Below are 25320 nucleotides of genomic sequence, written 5' to 3' on the forward strand. Positions count from 1 at the left end.
ACGATTTTACTTCTCGTGCTTCGTTTTTCCAGATTTTTATTTTCCTTGCAACGTTTTTGAGATTTTTATTTCAAGTGTTTCCGTGTTAAGACCCCCCTTTACCACCCTCATTTAAGCTGGATGTCAAATCATATCTATTTGCCTGCAGCAGAGCAGAAATACAGGCCGTTACTTTATGCAAATTTGTATATTAATGACATGGTAATTAATCGTATTGTTTAACCGGAAGTTGTTATCTCCCTTTCATCGTACAGTTTTTGCAGACGAAGTTTTTTCCAAAAATAATTTAGAAATAATCATGACAGAGACTGGAGAATTACAAAATGCCTACAGTACATATCTCTTTTAGACAAACAGACTACAGTATCCACTCCATCACATGGGGACCAGTTTCCGCCAAACATGATGTTACTTTGTCCCTTGTCATCTTCTCTCGAGCTCCCAATTTTCAGTTTTAAAACAGTTAAAAGGGCAACACAAATTATAACAAAAACAACTTTTTAGGATACCTGACACAGACAATTGTCTCTGAAATTCCCCCCTATACCTTAATATAACACAAGTGTAACAGTGGTTAGATTCCGCCAGTGCAATTTATTTTTTTAAGGGGAAATATAAATGGGGCTTGGTATTTTTGGGGGTATTTGAATAAACTATTAAAAAGTAAAACTTGCTTAGTTGATTTATGTAAAAAATGGACAAAGTAAACTAGTGTTTTTGCTTTCGAGATGCTACGGCTATATATTTCCATGACGACGGATTGAAGTCCATAGGATGTGTCGGCCATACCGCCACAGCATCCATGGGACGTATCGTCCATTCCTTGTAAAGAGGTTACGTATTGTCCATACCTTAAGTTTTAATTCCAATGAGCATGTTGAGGTTATAACATGAAATATAATAATACAACACTACCCAATGTATGATTGTATCTACTGAGCTCAGCTTGGGTGCTGTGTTTTTAATTATTGTGATCTCGATTTGTATTTCCTGTACAATTTCTATACAAAAGCATAATTAATACTTATGTTCACCAAAAAAGAATAAATAATAATGAGCAATTAAAAATCTTCTTAAATTTTTTTTTAAATTAATCATATTCTGATTACATTGTTTTATATTTCAAACTAAACTTAGTGTTTTAACCATGACAAACTAATCTCCCATTTTGGATATTCATTCTCATTTGTTTTATTTTTTCAGTTTGTTTTACTCACGATATTAAACATCCATTTAGAAAATAATATAATTTTTTATTAGACATGTTAGATAAAACACATTTATGATATACATGATAGTATACATAATGCGTATTCCAAGTGTATAACAAATAAAAAAATGACAAATAATGTAAAAACATCACAATACATTTACAAGTTATAATAACCTTCTACATGTATATATCTAAATACTCTATAAATAAGAATTCTGAAAAAAAACGATGGATGACGCGTCTTCACAAAGTATGGACGATATTGTCCTATGGCAGTTACATCTTTTCAAGGTATGGCCGATACATCCTATGGAGGTCATGGCAGTACGGCCATCGCGTCCTGCATCAGTGTTTTTCATCCAAGAAATGTTCACACTAGTGTAAAGTAAAATAACAATAATACCAAACTCTGAGAAAAATTCTAAACAGACAGTCCCTAAGCAAATAGCAAAATCAAAAGCTCAAACACATCAAAGGAATGTATAACAACTGTCTAACAGCTGTGAATGGCATACAAACTGATCTTATTATTTTAGACTTCTCCAAGGCATTTGACAAGGTACCTCACAAAAAAATATTAAGGAAGATGGATAATTATGGCATAAAAGGGGAAATACCTGGAATTGGGTATCAGCCTTCCTTAACCCTTTCACCGATAGCTGCCCTGACAGAAGCTACTCTGAGACGATGGCTTCCCTGGTTATTGTGACACAAGTGGGATATCTTCACATTTAATATCAATAAAAACTTGTCTGTAGTTATTTATGTCTTTATTTTATTCACTTACACTATGGACACAGTTTTGTTTATGTTTTGAAAAATAATAAAATTTGCTATTATTCAGCATTAAAATAGATGAAATTAACGAAATTCAACTTTTTGACCCAAAATCATAAATTTTTAACTTGAAACGGTATTAGTTTGAAAATTTTAACAAGGTTGTAAACATTCCTTACACTGAACGATGTCCATTCCAAGTGTTTTGTACATAAAACTGTATTTTATGTAAAAAAAGTATACCAATCTGGCTTCAATTCTTCAAAATTCCTTCAAAAAAAATGTTCCCTTATTTCAAATTTCAGTAAAATCCTTAAATTTCATTTGATTTTGACCCGGTTTTCAACAAATGGAAGCTCCATGTTTACTCTTTCATCTGGGCATTAAACTAAGAAAGATATTTCGTGTTCCCAATGTTTTTCAGCGGGAAATGTAAAAGAGGAATTCCAATCCCAGTAAACCAGGACTCATTGTCAGCTGTCTGATGCGTGATTCATCGGTGAAAGGGTTAATAATAGAACCCAACAGCCACAGGTTGTCCTTGACGGGGAGGTATCTAGTCAAATGCCTGTGATCAGTGGGGTGCCTCAAGATTCTGTCTTGGGTCCACTGGTACTACTTTTCCTGATTTTCATTAATGACCTCCCTGCAACAGTAACATCACAAACACGCCTGTTCGCAGATGACTGTATTTTAAACAGAACAATTACAAATCATCAAGATTGTACCATCCTACAAAATTATACCTAAACTGCCTAGCCAAATGGGAACAAATTCCACAAAGAAAAATTGCAATGCTCTCACTGTAACAAGATCACAGTCACCATTCAAACATTACTGTATTAAAAGGCCGCATTTTAGAATCCGTCAACACTGCAAAATATCTTGGTATCACCTTATCTAACAACATGTCATGGGATACCCATATTAACAACATCACTGCTAAAGCAAATAAGATCTTGGGCTTTTTAAAAAGAAATTTAAAAATAACCCGGAAGAAACAAAAAGTTTGGCTTACAAATCTATGATACGATTGGTCTATCAAACCTAGAATAGTGCTCTCCAGTTTGGTCTCCTCACTCCCAAAAACAAAGAAACAACATGGAAAAAGTACAAAGAAGGGCAGCACGCTACGTCACCAACAGGTACCATAACACCAGTAGTGTCACTTCCATGATTGACCATCTTAAATGGAAGTCACTTGAAACTCACAGAAACATCAATCGAATAACAATGATGAACAAAATCACATTCAAACTTATAGCTGTAGATCCTAACCTTTACCTTTCACCACAGCTAGTCAAAAACACCAGATTCACCAACTCACTTCAATACCAAACATTCAGCTCCAGAACAGATTACTTCAAGTACAGCTTTTTTCCATTCACAGCTGTACTGTGGAATTCACTTCCACAAAACATCATCAGCGTTAACTCTTTGGATAAATTTAAAATACTGATCCAAAGTCAGTACATTTAGATATCTAACCTGTTTGTAAATATGTAAATGGGTTTATTTTTTATTTTTTCACAAAATTATTTTTGATTATTGCACTCATAAATTTGTTGTATTTTAATAAGTGTCTATTTGCAATGCACCTACATATAGTCATCAAAGTGCTGATGGATCCTCATTCGATGTAAATGTAGATGTAGATGTAGAATGGTTAACAACTATGTTGTCGAGCCAGGAATGATTACACTAGTGCTTTTGTACCAGGAATGATTACACTAGTGATTTTGTACCAGGAGTGATTACACTAGTGATTTTGTACCAGGAATGATTACACTAGTGATTTTGTACCAGGAATGATTACACTAGTGATTTAGATCCATACATTGATGAACTGTTTTAGTACTCATTTTGAACATATGATAACACATTAATGCTTTATTAACGAATAAGATTCAAATATTTTTTCTAATATTAGTATTATATTAACACTCCTACATTTGTTGTCGGAATCTTTTGTAGCAGGCCTCCCTAACTCAGGCCTAAGTATGTCCTCAGATGTTCTATTCGGGCATATCAGAGTTAGTTGTCCCAAAAAGATTGGTATAAGTGTCAATTCAGTAGATGTGTCAAGTCAACTAGAAAGACCAATTTCTACTACAGTTAATAAGGCTATAAAAAAATCATATAAAGTTCTCAACAGAGTTCAAAATTTAATTCCGTCTGATTTGGATAGTTATTTTTCTAGTCATTTGATTACTAGTGAGGAAGAATTTTCTTGTTTCAGGGATAAGCCAGTTGAAATTTGGAAATAATATGTTTTATGTGTTTTAATTTGTCTATTTAGAATTGTCAACTATTTTGATAGTTTAATTTGTTTAGTATACCTCCTTTTTGTGAATGGGTGAACTTTTCTTTCACTCCAAATTAAATTTTATTCAACATGTTCAGTGGCCAAACACATTGTCAAAATGATTTGATGTATAATTTTCTTTCCAGTTGGAGCTGACATATTTTGTGAATTTCTGGAGGTGGCAATGCACTGTATACTTTATACCAGAGAACTTTACCCTGCTGGAGTGTTTGAAAAGAAAAAGAAATTCAATGTTCCTGTCAAAGTAAGCAAAGTACATGTAGTACCATACTGTGATTGTAAGTAACTACAATACTATACACATGTATGTAAAGAGCTATAAGCAATTTGGTATCAAATTTCATAAAATATGAAATAAGATGATGTGGTATGATTGCCAATGAGATTATTATCCATCAGAGGCCAAATGATGTACTATATCATCATGGTATATGTAAATAACTGTAGATCACTGTTCTGCCTTCAACAATGAGAAAAACCCATACCATATGGTAAGCTATTAAAGACCTTCCTTAATGACAAAATGTAAAACAATTCAAACAAAACAGAGACCTACAACAATTAGTAGATAGATATAAGAAGATGTGGTATGAGTGTCAATGAATCACTGAATAACAGGTTCCTGTTTTCAGACAGGCACATACAGAATATGGTAGAATTAAACATCTTAGCAATCACTCAATCCCCCCTTACCAAACACAGTGGGCTTACATCACAACACAAGAACAAGAAAAGGGATTGACTCATTAGATCAATACAAAGCCCCAAAAAACAATAAATAAAAAGACTAAATACACAAAGTACCAATACATGTATCAGAGTACAGGCAGTTATTGAAAAGCTTTTTCAAAGCCAATTACAACTAATTCATAAATTATGCTTCCAAGACTTAAATCATTCTGACAGTACACATCAAATGGATTTAGTGTAAAGATGTCAAAAACAGTTTTGATTAAAATGACCTTGTGCAATGCCAAAATATAAGTATCCACAGGATGTAGGACATAAGTGCTCATAGCTGAATTATATAGGAATCAATATTTGTTTATTGTCACCTGCGCAACGTGTTGGGGGGGGGGGACATAAAAAAACCAGGCGTCAGTTATTCTGTCTAGTCTTGTTAGCCCTCTCATTTGTACAGTTCTTGCCAGATTTTTATAAATCATATAACATAAGTTGATATCATCAATGTCTCAGACATTTTTGAAAATCAGTGCCAATCATTTTTATAAGAGTTATGCCCCTTGAAAACATGAATTTTATTGGAATTTGAGTTGCATCTGTTTTCATTTCTCCAAACATATTGATGATTTTTATGCCCCTGCCGTAGCGGAGGGGGCATTAAGTTTTACCCTTGTCCGTCTGTACGTACGTACATACATACGTCCCAAAATTGGTTTCCGTTCTCTAACTTTAGTTTGCCTCAACCAAATGTTATGAAACTTATACACAATGCTTATTACCACAAAACACAGATCAATTTTGAATTTTGGTGGCGTCACTTTCACCCTTCTAGAGTTATGCCCCTTTACAAATGGAAAATTGCTGAATTTATCGTTTCCGTTCTCTAACTTTAGTTTGCCTCAACCAAATGTTATGAAACTTATACACAATGCTAATTACCATAAAACACAGATCAAGTTTGAATTTTGGTGGTGTCACTTTTACCGTTCTAGAGAAATACCCCTTTACAAATGGAAAAATTGCTGAATTTTTCGTTTCTGTTCTCTAATTTTAGTTTGCCTCAACCAAATGTTATGAAACTTATACACAATGCTTATTACCACAAAACACAGATCAAGTTTGAATTTTGGTGGCGTCACTTTCACCATTCTAGAGTTATGCCCCTTTACAAATGGAAAATTGCTGAATTTATCGTTTCCATTCTCTAACTTTAGTTTGCCTCAACCAAATGTTATGATACTTATACACAATGCTTATTACCACAAAACACGGATCAAGTTTGAATTTTGGTGGCGTCATTTTTACTGTTCTAGAGTTATGCTCCTTTACAAATGGAAAATTGCTGAATTTATCGTTTCCGTTCTCTTACTTTAGTTTGCCTCAACCAAATGTTATGAAACTTATACACAATGCTTATTACCACAAAACACAGATCAAGTTTGAATTTTGGTGGCGTCATTTTCACAATTCTAGAGTAATGCCCCTTTACAAATGGAAAATTGCTGAATTTATCGTTTCCATTCTCTAACTTTAGTTTGCCTCAACCAAATGTTATGATACTTATACACAATGCTTATTACCACAAAACACAGATCAAGTTTGAATTTTGGTGGCGTCATTTTTACTGTTCTAGAGTTATGCTCCTTTACAAATGGAAAATTGCTGAATTTATCGTTTCCGTTCTCTTACTTTAGTTTGCCTCAACCAAATGTTATGAAACTTATACACAATGCTTATTACCACAAAACACAGATCAAGTTTGAATTTTGGTGGCGTCACTTTCACCATTCTAGAGTTATACCCCTTTACAAATGGAAAAATTGCTGAATTTTTCGTTTCCGTTCTCTAACTTTAGTTTGCCTCAACCAAATGTTATGAAACTTATACACAATGCTTATTACCACAAAACACAGATCAAGTTTGAATTTTGGTGGGGTCATTTTCACCATTCTAGAGTAATGCCCCTTTACAAATGGAAAATTGCTGAATTTATCGTTTCCATTCTCTAACTTTAGTTTGCCTCAACCAAATGTTATGATACTTATACACAATGCTTATTACCACAAAACACAGATCAAGTTTGAATTTTGGTGGCGTCATTTTTACTGTTCTAGAGTTATGCTCCTTTACAAATGGAAAATTGCTGAATTTATCGTTTCCGTTCTCTTACTTTAGTTTGCCTCAACCAAATGTTATGAAACTTATACACAATGCTTATTACCACAAAACACAGATCAAGTTTGAATTTTGGTGGCGTCACTTTCACCGTTCTAGAGTTATGCCCCTTTACAAATGGAAAATTGCTGAATTTATCGTTTCCGTTCTCTAACTTTAGTTTGCCTCAACCAAATGTTATGAAACTTATACACAATGCTAATTACCATAAAACACAGATCAAGTTTGAATTTTGGTGGTGTCACTTTTACCGTTCTAGAGAAATACCCCTTTACAAATGGAAAAATTGCTGAATTTTTCGTTTCTGTTCTCTAATTTTAGTTTGCCTCAACCAAATGTTATGAAACTTATACACAATGCTTATTACCACAAAACACAGATCAAGTTTGAATTTTGGTGGCGTCACTTTCACCATTCTAGAGTTATGCCCCTTTACAAATGGAAAATTGCTGAATTTATCGTTTCCATTCTCTAACTTTAGTTTGCCTCAACCAAATGTTATGATACTTATACACAATGCTTATTACCACAAAACACGGATCAAGTTTGAATTTTGGTGGCGTCATTTTTACTGTTCTAGAGTTATGCTCCTTTACAAATGGAAAATTGCTGAATTTATCGTTTCCGTTCTCTTACTTTAGTTTGCCTCAACCAAATGTTATGAAACTTATACACAATGCTTATTACCACAAAACACAGATCAAGTTTGAATTTTGGTGGCGTCATTTTCACAATTCTAGAGTAATGCCCCTTTACAAATGGAAAATTGCTGAATTTATCGTTTCCATTCTCTAACTTTAGTTTGCCTCAACCAAATGTTATGATACTTATACACAATGCTTATTACCACAAAACACAGATCAAGTTTGAATTTTGGTGGCGTCATTTTTACTGTTCTAGAGTTATGCTCCTTTACAAATGGAAAATTGCTGAATTTATCGTTTCCGTTCTCTTACTTTAGTTTGCCTCAACCAAATGTTATGAAACTTATACACAATGCTTATTACCACAAAACACAGATCAAGTTTGAATTTTGGTGGCGTCACTTTCACCATTCTAGAGTTATACCCCTTTACAAATGGAAAAATTGCTGAATTTTTCGTTTCCGTTCTCTAACTTTAGTTTGCCTCAACCAAATGTTATGAAACTTATACACAATGCTTATTACCATAAAACACAGATCAAGTTTGAATTTTGGTGGTGTCACTTTTACCGTTCTAGAGAAATACCCCTTTACAAATGGAAAAATTGCTGAATTTTTCGTTTCTGTTCTCTAATTTTAGTTTGCCTCAACCAAATGTTATGAAACTTATACACAATGCTTATTACCACAAAACACAGATCAAGTTTGAATTTTGGTGGCGTCACTTTCACCATTCTAGAGTTATGCCCCTTTACAAATGGAAAATTGCTGAATTTATCGTTTCCATTCTCTAACTTTAGTTTGCCTCAACCAAATGTTATGATACTTATACACAATGCTTATTACCACAAAACACGGATCAAGTTTGAATTTTGGTGGCGTCATTTTTACTGTTCTAGAGTTATGCTCCTTTACAAATGGAAAATTGCTGAATTTATCGTTTCCGTTCTCTTACTTTAGTTTGCCTCAACCAAATGTTATGAAACTTATACACAATGCTTATTACCACAAAACACAGATCAAGTTTGAATTTTGGTGGCGTCATTTTCACAATTCTAGAGTAATGCCCCTTTACAAATGGAAAATTGCTGAATTTATCGTTTCCATTCTCTAACTTTAGTTTGCCTCAACCAAATGTTATGATACTTATACACAATGCTTATTACCACAAAACACAGATCAAGTTTGAATTTTGGTGGCGTCATTTTTACTGTTCTAGAGTTATGCTCCTTTACAAATGGAAAATTGCTGAATTTATCGTTTCCGTTCTCTTACTTTAGTTTGCCTCAACCAAATGTTATGAAACTTATACACAATGCTTATTACCACAAAACACAGATCAAGTTTGAATTTTGGTGGCGTCACTTTCACCATTCTAGAGTTATACCCCTTTACAAATGGAAAAATTGCTGAATTTTTCGTTTCCGTTCTCTAACTTTAGTTTGCCTCAACCAAATGTTATGAAACTTATACACAATGCTTATTACCACAAAACACAGATCAAGTTTGAATTTTGGTGGGGTCATTTTCACCATTCTAGAGTAATGCCCCTTTACAAATGGAAAATTGCTGAATTTATCGTTTCCATTCCCTAACTTTAGTTTGCCTCAACCAAATGTTATGATACTTATACACAATGCTTATTACCACAAAACACAGATCAAGTTTGAATTTTGGTGGCGTCATTTTTACTGTTCTAGAGTTATGCTCCTTTACAAATGGAAAATTGCTGAATTTATCGTTTCCGTTCTCTTACTTTAGTTTGCCTCAACCAAATGTTATGAAACTTATACACAATGCTTATTACCACAAAACACAGATCAAATTTGAATTTTGGTGGCGTCACTTTCACCATTCTAGAGTTATACCCCTTTACAAATGGAAAAATTGCTGAATTTTTCGTTTCCGTTCTCTAACTTTAGTTTGCCTCAACCAAATGTTATGAAACTTATACACAATGCTTATTACTACAAAACACAGATCAAGTTTGAATTTTGGTGGCGTCACTTTCACCATTCTAGAGTTATGCCCCTTTACAAATGGAAAATTGCTGAATTTATTGTTTCCATTCTCTAACTTTAGTTTGCCTCAACCAAATGTTATGAAACTTATACACAATGCTTATTACCACAAAACTCAGATCAAGTTTGAATTTTGGTGGCGTCACTTTCACCATTCTAGAGTTATGCCACTTTACAAATGGAAAATTGCTGAATTTATCGTTTCCGTTCTCTAACTTTAGTTTGCCTCAATCAAATGTTATGAAACTTATACACAATGCTTATTACCACAAAACACAGATCAAGTTTGAATTTTGGTGGCATCACTTTCACCACTCTAGAGTTATGCCCCTTTACAAATGGAAAATTGCTGAATTTATCGTTTCCGTTCTCTAACTTTAGTATGCCTCAACCAAATGTTATGAAACTTATACACAATGCTTATTACCACAAAGCACAGATCAAGTTTGAATTTTGGTGGCGTCAATTTTACCGTTCTAGAGTTATACCCCTTTACAAATGTAAAAATTGCTGAATTTTTCGTTTCTGTTCTCTAATTTTAGTTTGCCTCAACCAAATGTTATGAAACTTATACACAATGCTTATTACCACAAGACACAGATCAAGTTTGAATTTTGGTGGCGTCACTTTTACCGTTCTAGAGTTATGCTCTTTTAGAAATGGAAAAATTGCAAAATTTTTATTTTCTTCTCAATATCAAGTAATTTTTAAAATTGGAGTTATCTTCCTTTGTCCATGATTATAGTTGAATCAACTACAATCAATGCTTTATACAATGCAATGTTAAATTTTGACTTCCACTGATAAAACAGAGATCAAGTTGAATTTGGGTAGTTTCACTTTAACCATTATTGAGTTATGCCCCTTTATAAATCGAAAGATTGCAAAATTTTTAGTTTCCATTCTGTAACTTAAGTTTGACCCAACCAAACATTATGAAACCTATACACAATATTCATTACCACAAAACTAAGATCAAGTACAAATTTTTTTGTTTCCGTTTTCTAACTTTAGTTTGCCTCAACCAAATGTTATGAAACTTATACACATTGCTTATTACTACATAATACAGATTAAGTACGAAATTTGGTGGCGTCACTTTTACCATTCTTGAGTTATGTCCCTTTATAAACATAAAAATTGCTGAATTTTTCGTTTCATTTTTCTAACTTTAGTTTGTCTCAACCAAATGTTATAAAACTTATACACAACCGTTCTAGAGTTATGCGTGTTTACAAATAGAAAAATTGCTGAATTTTTAGTTTCTGTTCTCTACTTAAGTTTGCCTCAACCAAATGTTATGAGACTTACACACAATGCTCATTACCACAAAACTCAGATCAAGTTCAAATTTGGGTAGCGTCAATTTTACCGTTCTTCAGTTATGTCCCTTTTTAACTATATGATATGCAAGCGGGGGCAACATCTGTGTCCACATGAGGTCCTATCCACATTTTTAGCTCACCTGACCCAAAGGGTCAGGTGAGCTTTTCTCATCACTTGGCGTCCGGCGTCGTTAGCTTTTTACAAAAATCTTCTCCTCTGAAACCACTGGGCCAAATTTAACCAAACTTGGCCACAATCATCATTATGGTATTTAGTTAAAAAAATGTGTCCGATGACCCCGCCAACCAACCAAGATGGCCGCCATGGCTAAAAATAGAACATAGGGGTAAAATGTAGATTTTGGCTTATATCTCTGAAACCAAAGCATTTAGAGTAAGTCTGATATGGGTAAAACTGATTATCAGGTCAAGATCTATCTGCCCTGAAATTTTCAGACAAATCTGACAACCTGTTGTTGGGTTGCTGCCCCTGAATTGGTAATTTTAAGGAAATTTTGCAGTTTTTGGTTATTATCTTGAATATTATTATAGATAGAGATAAACTGTAAACAGCAATAATGTTCAGCAAAGTAATATCTACAAATAAGTTGTCATGACCAAAATTGTCAGTCGACCCCTTTAGGAGTTATTGCCCTTAATAGTCAATTTTTAACAATTTTTTGTAAATTTTTGTAATCTTTTACAAAAATCTTCTTCTCTGAAACTACTGAGACAAATTTAACCATACTTGGCCATAATCATTATTTGGGTATCTAGTTTAAAAAATTTGTCCGATGACCCTGCCTTCCAACCATCATGGCTGACTTGGTTAAAAATAGAACATAGGGGTAAAATGCAGTTTTTGGTTTATATCTCTGAAACTAAAGCATTTAGGGCAAATCTGACAGGTGGCAAAAATGTTCATCAGATTTAGATTTATCTGCCCTGAAATTTTCAGATGAATCCGACAACCCGTTGTTGGGTTTCTGCCCCTGAGTTAGTAATTATACAAAAATTTTGCAGTTTTTTGTTATTATCTTAGATATCATTATAATATCTAATATCTAATACTATTAATTATGATTTTAACCTTATTTTACATGATTTCCAAAGCATTAGTAAATACAGATGAGCGACACAGGCTCTTGAGAGCCTCTAGTTTTTTTAAAGTTATTGCCCTTGGACAGGTTAAATATGTGCAACATGGAGCACAATGTTCTTTTATGTTTTGATTTATTAATAACAAAATTAATGTAAGTACAGATAAAAACAATATTCAAAGATCTTTTAACAGTGATTGATAAACATTTAGAATATGTTTTTTCAAAGGATAGTTAAGTTTACAGATATATAAACATGCTTTACTGTTTGATGTTTTTTTCACATCCATCACTCCTCAGGTTCATTTAAAGAATACTGTACTTGTACATAGGGTGTATTTTTAGTGAATCTTGTTTATGCTTCCTAAATGAGATATGAATAATTAAGCATTCTATACTATTTGATACTTTTTTTCACATCCATTACTCATGGCTTTCTTAGAGATTCAACAGTTCAAATTTTTATCATTTGTCATTATATGCACTTCTTTCAACATAGCTAAGTATACTTAAAGATACACAAAACAATGACATTATATATATACAGATGAAAACTCAAGTGGAAAAATCAAAATTAGTGAAAAAGTTCCAAATGTTCAATTAAAAATAAAGCAAAGTGGAAAGGGATTAATATAAGTTGTAATAACTTGTTTCCCAATCCACTATAAATAGATATGTTTAAACTAAAAATATATGTCAAAGGCTTTTATTTCTAACAAAATGCATGACATAAAGTATGGACTGTTGTCAAATTGTTCTAAAAATGAGGAGAAAAAAACATGAGTTTATTGATTTTTATGGATACATATTTAAGCATGTGTGCAAATAAGGTACTACTCTTTACAGAATCATAGATTGTTTGGAGGTTGGTTCATACCCATTTTTCTATGATTTAGTTTGGATTCAATAATAAACTTGTAGAACTATAAGTAAATTAGGAGGCTACAAAATACACACACAACATTTAAACTTTTGTCGAATAAATGAAAGTGATTTTACTTTCAAAATGGGTGATGTTTGGGTATCATCTAATCATTTTTAGTGAATACTGTCGATTCATTAATATTTGTGGGATATCAATTTTCTAGGTATATAGTGGGTTAACCTGAACTAGGAATTTTAATGTTCAAAAAGAACACACTTTTCTATAGGCATATATTCAGACTTTGGCATTACCACCAAATCAAATATGCACGAATATAAAAATTTCATAAGTTTGAAAAATTTGTACCCACAAAAAATAAATGAATCCTCAGTAATATAGCTCACTGTACACCTCATTTATGCTGTATTAATAAGATATAAATAATTTGGTTGCAGATCTGTGTCCATCCAGATGTTTTGTCATATGTTACCAACACTGTTGATAGCATTCGTCTGTTGCTAAAAGAAAATGGTGTTTTTAAGGTGACAGTTGTAGTTGTTACACCTGACCACAAGCCTGCTGAGAGATTTGTTTTTGAAGTGGCCAAACCAACACAAAATATAGGGTAAATATGATGTCAACAGGTCATCTTTGTTTAAAAAGTAATTCAATAGGGGAGACATAGTTTTATGATTATGCAAGTTGTCTTTTAAAATATATACAAATCTTCATTTTGAGGAACTTTACTTGAGTAAGTCTCATTTTTCACTCCCATTGGTGAAATGAAGTCAAGAACACATTCACTATCACTATATTTCATGAAATTAAAATGTTTTCTTTTATGACATAGAAAGTTTTAATTGACGGTGTTAAAAAAAATCCAATATGATAATTCTTCATAATACTCACAGTCATAATTAAAATATTCAACTAATTATTCATGTTCAAATATTGGTTACCGTTATTGACTGTAAGATATGACAGTCAGTTTCTGTACCCTTTACACTCAGTTAGTTATCACAAAAAAACAGTCAGTTCTAAGTACATTATTATTGAATAACTGTAATAATTTGACAAGAATAACTGTGTGGAAGAAAGTTGACAATTTTAGTCAGTTAGGGATTCAGCCTGCTATTTGCATTACATGGTTTTAGAATTAAATTGATTGATTGATTGATTGATTGCTGATTTCTTTGCTACCAGTTTTTCCTTGGTGGAGGAAGTGGAAGTTTCCAGAGGGAGGGAAACTAGCAAACCTAGTCAATTTAGATCAGGGTTGAAAAAAACCTGCCAGGTTTGAACTCACAACCTCAGTATTGACAGGCTATAGATACTGTAGATGAACTATTTAGACCATTCATTTATATGAAACAACACTCCAAATGAAATACACAGAAATAATTACATTACATTGAAGATTGTCAATGAGATAACTATCCACCAAAGTTCAAATGAAGTGTATGTAAGCAATTATAAGCAACAGTATGGCCTTCAACAATGAGACAAACCCATACCGTATAGTCTGCTATAAAAGGCCCAGACATGAAAAATATAAAAAATCCAATTGAGAAAAAACAAACGGCCTAATTCATAACAAAACAATTTAGGAAAAACAAATATGACAGACATGAACCAACAAAAACCACTGAATTACCAGCTCTTGACTTGGGACAGGCACATAAAGAATGTGGCGTGTGTTAAACTGGTTTGCTGTATGTTTCACACGAATCCATAATTTAGATTTGCAATTTTAATTCTAAAATCATTACACCAATGGATAAATCTTAATTCTTCTCTTTATAATTGCTAAAATGTCTTCAGTGATAAACTATGAAATAGGTTGCCTGTCCACAGCATTTGTTAGCACAGCAACTAACAAAAGCAGAAAAAAACAGGCAGCAACATGACATTCTAGTCTTTTGCAGAACAAGTTAAACAATGAATAATGTCTATCTACATTGTACAGTCATTACACATCTTATACATTATTGCCATATGAATTAACTTTAAAGATTGTAAAATTGATGGTCTGCCTACAAATTCTCTGGCCTCAAGCTAGGACATATTGTGCAAGTTTAATGGAAAACCAGGAAATTACAATAAACAGAAAAATCTAAGGAGCAGTTTATAGATGCAAAAAAGTAGTATTATCTCAAAATACTTTTCTGTTTTAGCAATGATAAATATTTGTATCGTCTAGAAGAATCATTGAGAGCATTCCTGTTAAAACTCAGTGTGACAGAGTCTTTATTAAAACCTTTACCTGAAGGTATATATATATATAAATATTTATATTTTTATAAATCCCAAATAATCAGTTGCACCTGTATGATACTCGTTTGATTTGTTTAGGGTTATTCCATTAAAATGTATGTTAGAGGGTAGGAAGGGAAGTTTAATTATTGAATGTGGGTCATGGGTCTTTTTTAAGTATGTGTCTATTACCATTATGCAAAATTATCTAAAAAATGGTTCTTGGTTGTAGGGATATTTTGAAAGTCCCGTCCTACCCTCCCACATACATTTTAATGGAATAGCCGTAATAGTAGTAATTGCCTTTAAAAATTTAGGATATAAAGCATCAAGAGCCATTTTAGCTCACCTGGCCCATTAAGGGTAAATCACAAATTTTACCATTTAAAACAAAATATGCATATTTTCTCAAAAATTATAAAAGACACAAACTTCATACAGAAATGATCAGGAAGACAAGATCTACAAATAAGTCATCATGACAAAAATTGTCAGACGACTCTTAATTAGAGTTATTGCCCTTTAATGACTATTTTTACCAATTTTTTGCTTTATTGTCTTATATCTTAAAAAATATATTAGATAAATAGAATCATTTAAAGGCAAAAATGATCAGCACAATAGGATCTATATATGAGTCAACATATCTGTAATCTTCAGTGGACTCAAAATTAGATTTATTGCCCTGCAAGGCCAGTTAAGATTAATGGATAGATTTGAATCATCACCTGTCCATCTGAAATTGTACCACCCTGATTCTTACTGATTACGGGAAGGGTCTGAAATATTCGGATTAAGAATAATAAGCCGTGTCAAAGAACGTAAATCGTGGTATGTCACAAATTTCAGTGATAAGAAAACAGTAGATTTTTGAATATATACAATTACTTTGTATTAGAATTTGGATTAATTGTGAATGATATCAAAAGCACCTTAATATTGGCACATCTTCTTATATCTATCTACTTATATATCTTCTTATGTCTGTCTACATATTGGTATAAAAGACAGGACAGGAATAAGAACATAGACACAAGATTATTTACACAGTTTAATTTCGGACTGTTTTTTGATTACATAAAGTTGGCAAACCTATACCAAAAACTGTCCTTTTTTGTTGACAAACATCAATCACCCTCTGTCCTCAAACATTAAACAACTTCTGCTTTTGGTTAAGTTCAAATTTTACATTGTTTGTTTATAACAAAAGGTAGTAAAAAAACTTAATATTTGCACCTTGCATAAAAGTCTAAGGAGAGTCATCCCTAGTATTTTCAATACAGTTTGAGTTTTCAATTTACCCAGTACTCCTGGTTCTCTTAAAACTTGTGTTTCATACCAATGCACATTCTTCATATTATTGGCACTATAAACCAAAGCTAAAAAGCAAAATACATGTGTGGTACAAAAAAGTAGGTAGTCTAAAAGATAGAATTTCTTCACAATTTTGCTATTTACCAAAAAAGTTTTATAAAGCAATTATAACAGTGGTTGCTAATCAGATAAATTGATTTTAGAATTTGAAAAAAATATACTGAATTCTTTATATTACAGGATTCAGTTAACTTGCTTTGTCTTGAACTCTTGAAATTTCGGATGAGTCGAAGTTTTCTCATGTTCCCATACTTTGATATAGATATATGTATTTTGACTCCTGATGAGTAGAAATTGGATGAGTCGAAATTTCGGTTGACTCAAACTAAATTTACGGTCCCAAGGTTAACAAGAGCATTCAGAATTCATTATTTATCTCCAACTAATACACATCTGTCAAAACATGACCTCTGGGAGTTTAATGGATTGAAGAGTTAATCTGACAATACACATGTAATTAGATTTCCGGTCATGGACCACTGTATTGATTTATGACATGACATTATTGATACATAGTTTCAGTTTATGAAAAATTATTTAAAATGTTTAAAAACAATTAATTGTAATCATACACTAATGAGCTTGGATGTATATAACATGGTGATCAGCCCAAAAACTACTCAATGGGCGTCTTTAATCTTTTTAGTTTCTCTTACAGAAAAAGATTGAAACAAAAGAAAATGAAAAGAAATCTGAATTTTCTAAAATCTCTTGTATACGAGAAAGAACAATTTTGACAACTTTAAATAACTCAAATAACGCTAAGATAGCTTTTAAATTACTCTCCCGACTAAGAGCCACAGGGAAAAATTGTAACTGTACAAAGAAATAAATAAGAGACACAAAATGTTATTATAATAATAAGAGACCATAACATCCATCAATCTGAGACCAGAATATCTACCCCCTTACCATATTCGTCCGGATTTATTTTAGCCTTACCAAGCTAAGCAAGAGTTGTGCCCCTTGGTCTGTCAAACTTCCGGTTTTCATGTGAGTCGAACTACAGGTATCTCGTTATATTTTTCTGGTCCTTCTGACATCGAGATAATAAGAGTCGACTGTATAATCTTATTATTACCATTGCATATGAAGATCACACTATGAAAGGGTTTCAGAGGAACTAAAAAATAAAATGCTCATAACCAGCCCATTTTCTTTCAGAAAACTAGAGAAAAAGCTACTAATTAATTTTAGTCTAATGACGATTTTTATCAATTTTTTGCCTTTTAGCTTATACCTTAAGAACTAAAATATATAGATAGAAACTTTAAAATCCAAAACTGATCAGTTAGACAAGATCTACAAATGAGTCAACATAACCAAAATCATTTGTCAACTCTTTATCGGAGTATTACCCTTTAAAATTAATGATTATTTTTTTTTACTGTTTTTTGCATTTTCGCTATTATCTTTAAAACTATTATAGACAAATAGAAACTTTAAAAAGGAGGATAAAAGCTATTAAGTGTCAACCTAATTGAAATTGTCAGCTAGCTCTTAATAGAGATATTCTCCTTTGAAGATATTTTTTACAAAAAAGTGGCCATTGTTGAAGATGTAGGTGAGCGACATAAAGTTGGTCCATAGATGCAGGTGAGCGACATAAAAAATAAAACTATAACTTGTTATCTGAAAATTGCAAGATGTAATGCTGATGATATGGTTTATCGACACACTAGTCCATGTTTGCAGTAAACTTAATCAACACCATACAGTTGCCAAAAATGGTCCACATCAGCATACACTCCAAAAACCCATTGTAGATGGGGGATTTTTTTGTTGTCTGAAGTCCAAGGGCCCTGTATCTGAGGTGTTGAGTCATTTCACAGTCTTACAACAGTGGTCCTGAGTAGGCTTCCTGTAGACATCTACTATTGTGTCTCAATTCATCTACGAGTATTGCATCTTTGTGATTAGCAGGCTTCCCAGCTGATCAACATGGCCCTGAAAATAGCCGTTGTGAGAGCAGTGCTGTTAACATCAAATTTCAAAATAGTCCAGAAACCAAAACAATAATACGGTTGTAGTAAAACCAAAATGGCTGTCTTCTTCTAGACCAACTTTATTATCAATAACTTAAATATTCTAAAGCTCACCAGTATGGGCTTAATAGCCAATCATGATAGTTTAACACGCATACCCAACCATTATAACTTTCTTTGAAATTATGATAAATAAATTGTTTTCAATTGTCTTAAGAGGGTCATAATATTTTATATGGGGAAAATAGTTGCACCAGACATATCGCTAGCATCTATATTTTGTTGCCTGATGAAATTAAAAAATCATATTTTACAAGATTAGTGCAACTTTGGTGAAGATTGATTTGAATGTGATGAAACAAAATTTGGCAGATTTGTCCATAAAAAACAGCGGTTTCTGGAAATTTGTTTTGAGACTTAGAAGGAAATTACCGGTATATACAGTTGTGATTTAAGAATGTTTGTACTTATTTAGTTGGTTACATTTCATTGTTTATTTCCAGACTGTACGTGGACTGTACAAGTGTATACTAAAGAGTCAGCTGCTTTAGCCATTGAACAAAAACAACATATTAAGGTAATTAGTAAATAGAACTCAAATAAACAATGGTTGTCATAATTATTTAAGAAACATTCTGGACAAGTTCATTATGTACCAATATTTAACAATATTAAATTTAGTTATTGATATGTAAATGTGTATATTTAGTAATAAATTTCTGCACAATTCACAATAAAAAAATCCCCATTCCTGTAGAACAAAACTTTTAATGGATAGGGGAATAACTTTTGAATAGTAAACATCAAAACCATTAAAATCGAACCTGTCCGGTAATTTATGGGCATAACTCTTAAGCTGTAAATTTGAAAGTCATTAAAATAAAATAAAATAAAACTGACTTGTACCTTATTAATTTTTATTAAATCCACTACTTTTTGTATGCGAGGGATTAATAACTGGTGGCAGCTGCAGCGTAAACTATTTGTATAAAGCTTTATATTTCATAGGGTAGAAGACCTGGATGCTTCAAACCTTGTATGCAGATACCTTATGTTACGAAGTTTCCATCTGGCATGTTTTCTTTGTCCTTGACCTTATTTTCATGGTTCAGTGACTGCTTGAAAAAAAAAGTTTTTTTAGCTCACCTGGCCTGAAAGGCCAAGTTAGTTTTTCTCATCACTTGGCGTCCATTGTCCGTCATCCGTCGTCGTCCATTAACTTTTACAAATATCTTCTCCTCTGAAACTACTGGGCCAAATCTAACCAATCTTGGCCACAATCATTATTGGGGTATCTAGTTTCAAAAATGTGTCCGACAACCCTGCTTGCCAACCAACATGGCTGCCATGGCTAAAAATAGAACATAGGGGTAAAATGCAGTTTTTGGCTTATATCTCTGAAATTTTAAAGCATTTAGAGTAAATCTGACATGGGATTAAAATGTTCATCGGGTTTAGATCTATCTACCCTGAAATTTTCAGATGAATCAGACAACCTGTTGTTGAGTTGCTGCCCCTTAATTAGTAATTTTAAAGAAATTTTGCAGTTTTTGGTTATTATCTTAAATATTATTATAGATAGAGATAAACTGTAAACAGCAATAATGTTCAGTGATTTTCCTGCCTTTATTTTAGGGCCGAATATCGGCCTTGTTCCCAATCAGAAAATACCTGAAATTTTCCAAATTGAACCCGTTAAAATTCCCAATTCAATCAAATTGTAGCGGAAAGGTTATTGATAATTTTATTCTTCGTAGGATTTGGTTCAAAATATAGGTTGTTGTACTGTTCCTGAAGAAAATCACGTTGAATATAGACAGGTAACTATCATATTTAGTAAACAGTTTTTACAATGGGTAGCTTAGTTCAGTATTTTGATGTATGGTGGTTAAAAGTAAGAATTTGGAATGATATGAAGTGATGATGCTCAATAGATGTGTTATTATCTGAGTAACATTGTAAATACATGCCTACATGAAAAACTAAAAGGTTTTCATTATTTTCTCATAAGTAAATTTTTACTATATGCTTTTTTGGCAATGTCGTACTGAGGGAAGATATGCCGGTCTGTTTTATTTTTTTGCTGTGAATTGAGCATACCCAAACAAATCCATGACAACTTACCCCACACCAAATCGCCCCACTTTCTAAAAAATCGCCCCACTCTTGTTAACCAACTCTCCCCACTTATGAAAAAGGGTAAAATCCCATTGAAAATAGGTCTGACAACTCGCCATTATGAAAAGGGTTAAAATCCATCTGAATGAAGGTCTTCCAACTCGCCCCACTTATGAAAAATAGATAAACCACGATGAATTTAGTCATGCCAACTCGACCCACTTATGATAAAAAAGATGCAATCCCGTTGAATATAGGTCTGCCAACTCGCCCCACTAATGAATAAAAGAATTAAACTGTACTGAATTAAAGCCTACCAACTCATCCCACTTATGAATTAAATGAATACTTTTGAAAACCTTAGAACTTGGTTTTTAACTCTTTTCTTCTGGTTGAAAGAAAGCAGAAAGAAGTAAGTATCAGCATTTCTGTGAAGTAAGATGTTATTGCCTATAGTAACTGTTTATGACGTTTGTTTTCTGGTAAATATAATCACTGTTTTACAAGAAAAGTCAAGAATCATGGGTGTATACATAATTTTATTCTCAGATGCTAGGTTTGCACAATAAGTCAATTATGACAAGCACAGACATGATTACACAAAACGAAGTAATAGATGAAATGCCAGTACATGTACTAGAAACAAGAACATAAATACACAAATATTGCATACCATAGATAAGTTTTCATAGGTGGGGCGAGTTGGCAGACTCTTATTATATATTCATCGGGAGTTTACCCATTTTCATAAGTGGGGTGAGTTGGTTAACCAGTGTGGGGCGATTTTTTTAAAGTGGGGCGAGTTGGTGAAAAAGTAGGGTGATTTGGTGTGGGGCGATTTGCCAGTGGGGCGAGTTGTCTTGCTTCCTACCCAAAACAGAGAACATGTCCTCTCATAATCCAAAATATTATGTTCACACTGAATTAAAAAAAAAGGGCAAAGATGCCACTGATTGTAAAAAACTTGATATATTTGGCTTTAAAAAATCCAAAATTATTACTGAAGATACTACAGGGACTGATATATTGAACGAAAATGTTTCTACTTTTATGGATGTAGAACAGGATGAAGCCGTGGTTGTGGAGGATAAAGGCACTAAAGTAGTTCCATTCTTAGGGAGTTTGAGAGTGACTATGTTCTGAATGGCATCATTTCCACATGTCTACCAACTTGTCTTTTACTCCCTATGTATAACAGTCTCTACTGCGGTAGTGGAAATAGTCTGAGATTACACTGACGTCCAACAGCTGTTTTTCCAGACAAGCTGGGGCTGTGGGAAAACAGCCGTTGGATGTCAGAGTAATCTCGGACTATAGTGGAAAGAACATTTAGTCTCCTGAATAACATTTACACAACAGAGAGGAATGGACTGATACAGGATCACCTGGATGCCATAATGAGGATTTGCAAAGAGGGCCCTGGAACTCTCACAGATGAAAATTTAAACAAACTGGTTGATATGTTCAAATTAGAACATGAAAGAAAATTGGAATTTTGAAATAATAAATAACATCATAACAATATGCTGAACACAATGATTTATTAATATCTTCCCAATTCATACGTTTTACAACACATTTTTCCCAATTGCCTAGGGCCCAGGCCCCATTTAAAAAAGGGTAGGAAAATCACTGATGTTCAGCAAAGTAAGATTTAAAAATTAATCAACATGACCAAAATTGTCAATTGACCCCTTTAGGAGTTATTGTCCTTTATAGTCAATTTTTTACAAAATTCTTCTCCTCTGAAACTACTTTGCCAAATTTGATCACACTTGGCAACAATCATCATTGGGGTATCTAGTTTAAAAAATATGTCTGATGACCTCGCCTGCCAACCAAGATGGCAAACATGGCTAAAAATAGAACATAAAGGGTAAAATGCAAGTTTTTATTTCTATTATTTTGAAAACCATTATAAAGAGAGAAAATCTGACAAGAGCAAAAATGTTTAGGATGTTGAGATCTACCAATTGTCCCTACATGTCAAAACTGTCAAATTACTTCTTATAGGATTTATTGCCCTTAAATGACAAATTTTTTTTTTCATTTTTGTCTTCTTTCTTGAAAGCTATAATATATACAGAGAAACTTTAAGATGATCAGCAAGACAAGTTCTACAAATAGGTCAACATGGTTGAATTCGTCAATCGACTCCTTATTAGAGTTATTGCCCTTTGATGATGATTTTGACCAATTTTTTGAGTTTTTGCCTTATATCTTAAAACTATTATAGACAGATAGAAAGTTAGCTAGACAAAATCTACAATGATCAACATGGAGGAAATGGTCAGACGACTCATTATTGAAGTTATTGCCCTTTAAAGACGATTTTCACCTTTTTTGGCGTTTTGTCATATATGATAGAAGATTATAATAGATAAAGATACACTTGAAATCACAAAAATGATCAGCAAGTCAAGATCTACTAACAAGTAATATTTTGCCAATATAGTTAAGTAGACTGCGACTCTTCATAGGAGTGATTGCCCTTAAATGAGGATTTTTTTTTGTCCTCTTTTGTGTTTTGAACAAAAACTAAATAAGATAAAGAGAAACTAAACAGGCCAGATGATCAGCAATACAGATTTTTGTCATGAATTCTATTCTTGTCTACAATGTTGGAGAGTGTCCTTTGTTGAATATGCACATAGACCAAGGTGAGCGACACAGACTCTTTAGAGCCTCTAGTTTGTCATGTGAATTTCTCTTTTATTATGAGTAATAGGATAACTATATTTGGTATATAGTAGGTTCCTTGCAAAGTCTACATGTCCGTCAGACAGAGTTCATCTGACCTCAACCTCATTTCATGGACCAATGATCAAGGTTAATTTTACATGATTGGGTCAGTTTTGGGCGCATGACATTTTAGCGAAATTTTTTGAACTTCTAGGGGACATTTTAGCACAGACATTATAGCCCATTTTAGCGCAGGAATAATCCGTTGACCTGTATTTTAGATAGCCCTTTTTAGGGCAAATTACCTAGGTAAATAAGACTCACCATACTAAGACCGTGAACAGTAATGTATGCTGGCTTAATGTTTTAGTTGTTTGCAATTAAATTTTGGTTCATCATGAAAATTATTGTTGTTAAAACAAAAAGAGGAAAGAAAAGTATAATATGTGACGGCTACCGTTATACGTTTTTCTGGATATTATCATCAAATTGCAAACAACAACATCAAAATAAGAAGTATAGATGATTGTGCACCTTAATCTAGACATGATAAAGGGGAGAAACAGTTCTTACTCAATTTTATGAACAATATAGCACAGGACAGTATATCAGGAGCCCATTACGTACGTTTTCTAGGAGATAAATTCCAGGCTAGAACGGACTTGTAACATTTGAGTTAACCTTTTAGAATTTTAGTGCTGTATTGTAATGAACATAATATTTTTATATTGTGCTTTATTAATTCTATTAAAATTTATTATTTATTATTTATGATATCTGTCACTAAAATTGGCATTGATAATTTCACTTTTCGCTAAAAAGGGGTTTAAAATCTTGCGCTTAAATGGGCATTGATCATTTAACTTTTCGCTTAATTGGGTTAAAAATCTTGCGCTAAAATGGGTTATACTTTGGCGCTAAAACGTCAGATTTTTTTCCCTAAAATGTTCTGTCAATGCGCTAAAATGTCCTCCGTCCGGTTTCTCATGTGGTGTATGGAATGATTGTAAGGGGTACATGTGAGTCTGGCAGGTTTCATCTTACCTTGACCTCATTTTTATGGTTCATTGGTCAATGTTAGGTTGTTGTGTTTTGGTCTGTTTTTTCAGTACTATAAGCAATAGGTCAAATATATTTAGTGTATGGAATGATTGTAAGGTATGCATGTCTGTCTGACAGGATTTATCTTACCTTGACCTCATTTTAATTGTTCATTGGTCAATGTTAAGATTTATATTTTGGTCTGTTTTTCAAATATTTATAGCAAGAGGTCAGCTATATTTAGTGTATGCAATAATCGTCTGGTGTACATGTCTGTCTGGCAGGTATCATATGACCTTGTCCTTATGTTTTGGTCTGTTTTTCAAATATTTATAGCAAGAGGTCAGCTATATTTAGTTTACCGTTATGCAATAATCGTCTGGTGTACATGTCTGTCTGGCAGGTATCATCTGACCTTGTCCTTATTTTCATGGTTCATTGGTCAATGTTAAGTTTTTGTATTTTGGAGGTTTGTTAATTACAAATAAAAAATATGCCATAAGTAAACTATACTGGTAATTGGTGTATCAAGTAATTGTAAGGTCTACATGTGTGTCTGATAGGATTTATCTGGCCTTTACCTCATTGCCATGGATCTTTAAAAATGTTAAGTTTTTTGTGATACTTTTTGTAGTAGATTACCTTTATCTTTTATAGGACTTTCAACATAAAAATCAATGGTCTGTAAAGCAGGCAAGACATTTAAGCATGTGCACTCTTGTTTTTATTTGATTTTCA

At 32.8% G+C, this 25320-nt stretch overlaps 1 protein-coding gene across 2 annotated transcripts in view; it reads left to right on the top strand.

Annotated features, from left to right (window-relative positions):
* Positions 1-229: 229 nt before the first annotated feature.
* The window catches only part of LOC127720010 (mitotic spindle assembly checkpoint protein MAD2B-like), a 31053-nt gene continuing 5962 nt past the window's right edge, over positions 230-25320 (top strand). The window contains exons 1-5 of one of the 2 annotated variants that reach the window (XM_052226420.1): positions 230-332; positions 4442-4560; positions 13585-13754; positions 15304-15398; positions 19245-19318. In XM_052226420.1, coding sequence (XP_052082380.1) covers positions 299-332; positions 4442-4560; positions 13585-13754; positions 15304-15398; positions 19245-19318 — 492 coding nt within the window. In that variant the 5' untranslated portion in view covers positions 230-298. The remainder of the gene's footprint in view (positions 333-4441; positions 4561-13584; positions 13755-15303; positions 15399-19244; positions 19319-25320) is intronic. The other variant, XR_007990578.1, reaches the window with a different exon arrangement.

Source organism: Mytilus californianus, unplaced genomic scaffold (assembly GCF_021869535.1).
Source record: "Mytilus californianus isolate M0D057914Y unplaced genomic scaffold, xbMytCali1.0.p SCAF_11, whole genome shotgun sequence".
In the NCBI taxonomy this organism is placed as follows: domain Eukaryota; kingdom Metazoa; phylum Mollusca; class Bivalvia; order Mytilida; family Mytilidae; genus Mytilus; species Mytilus californianus.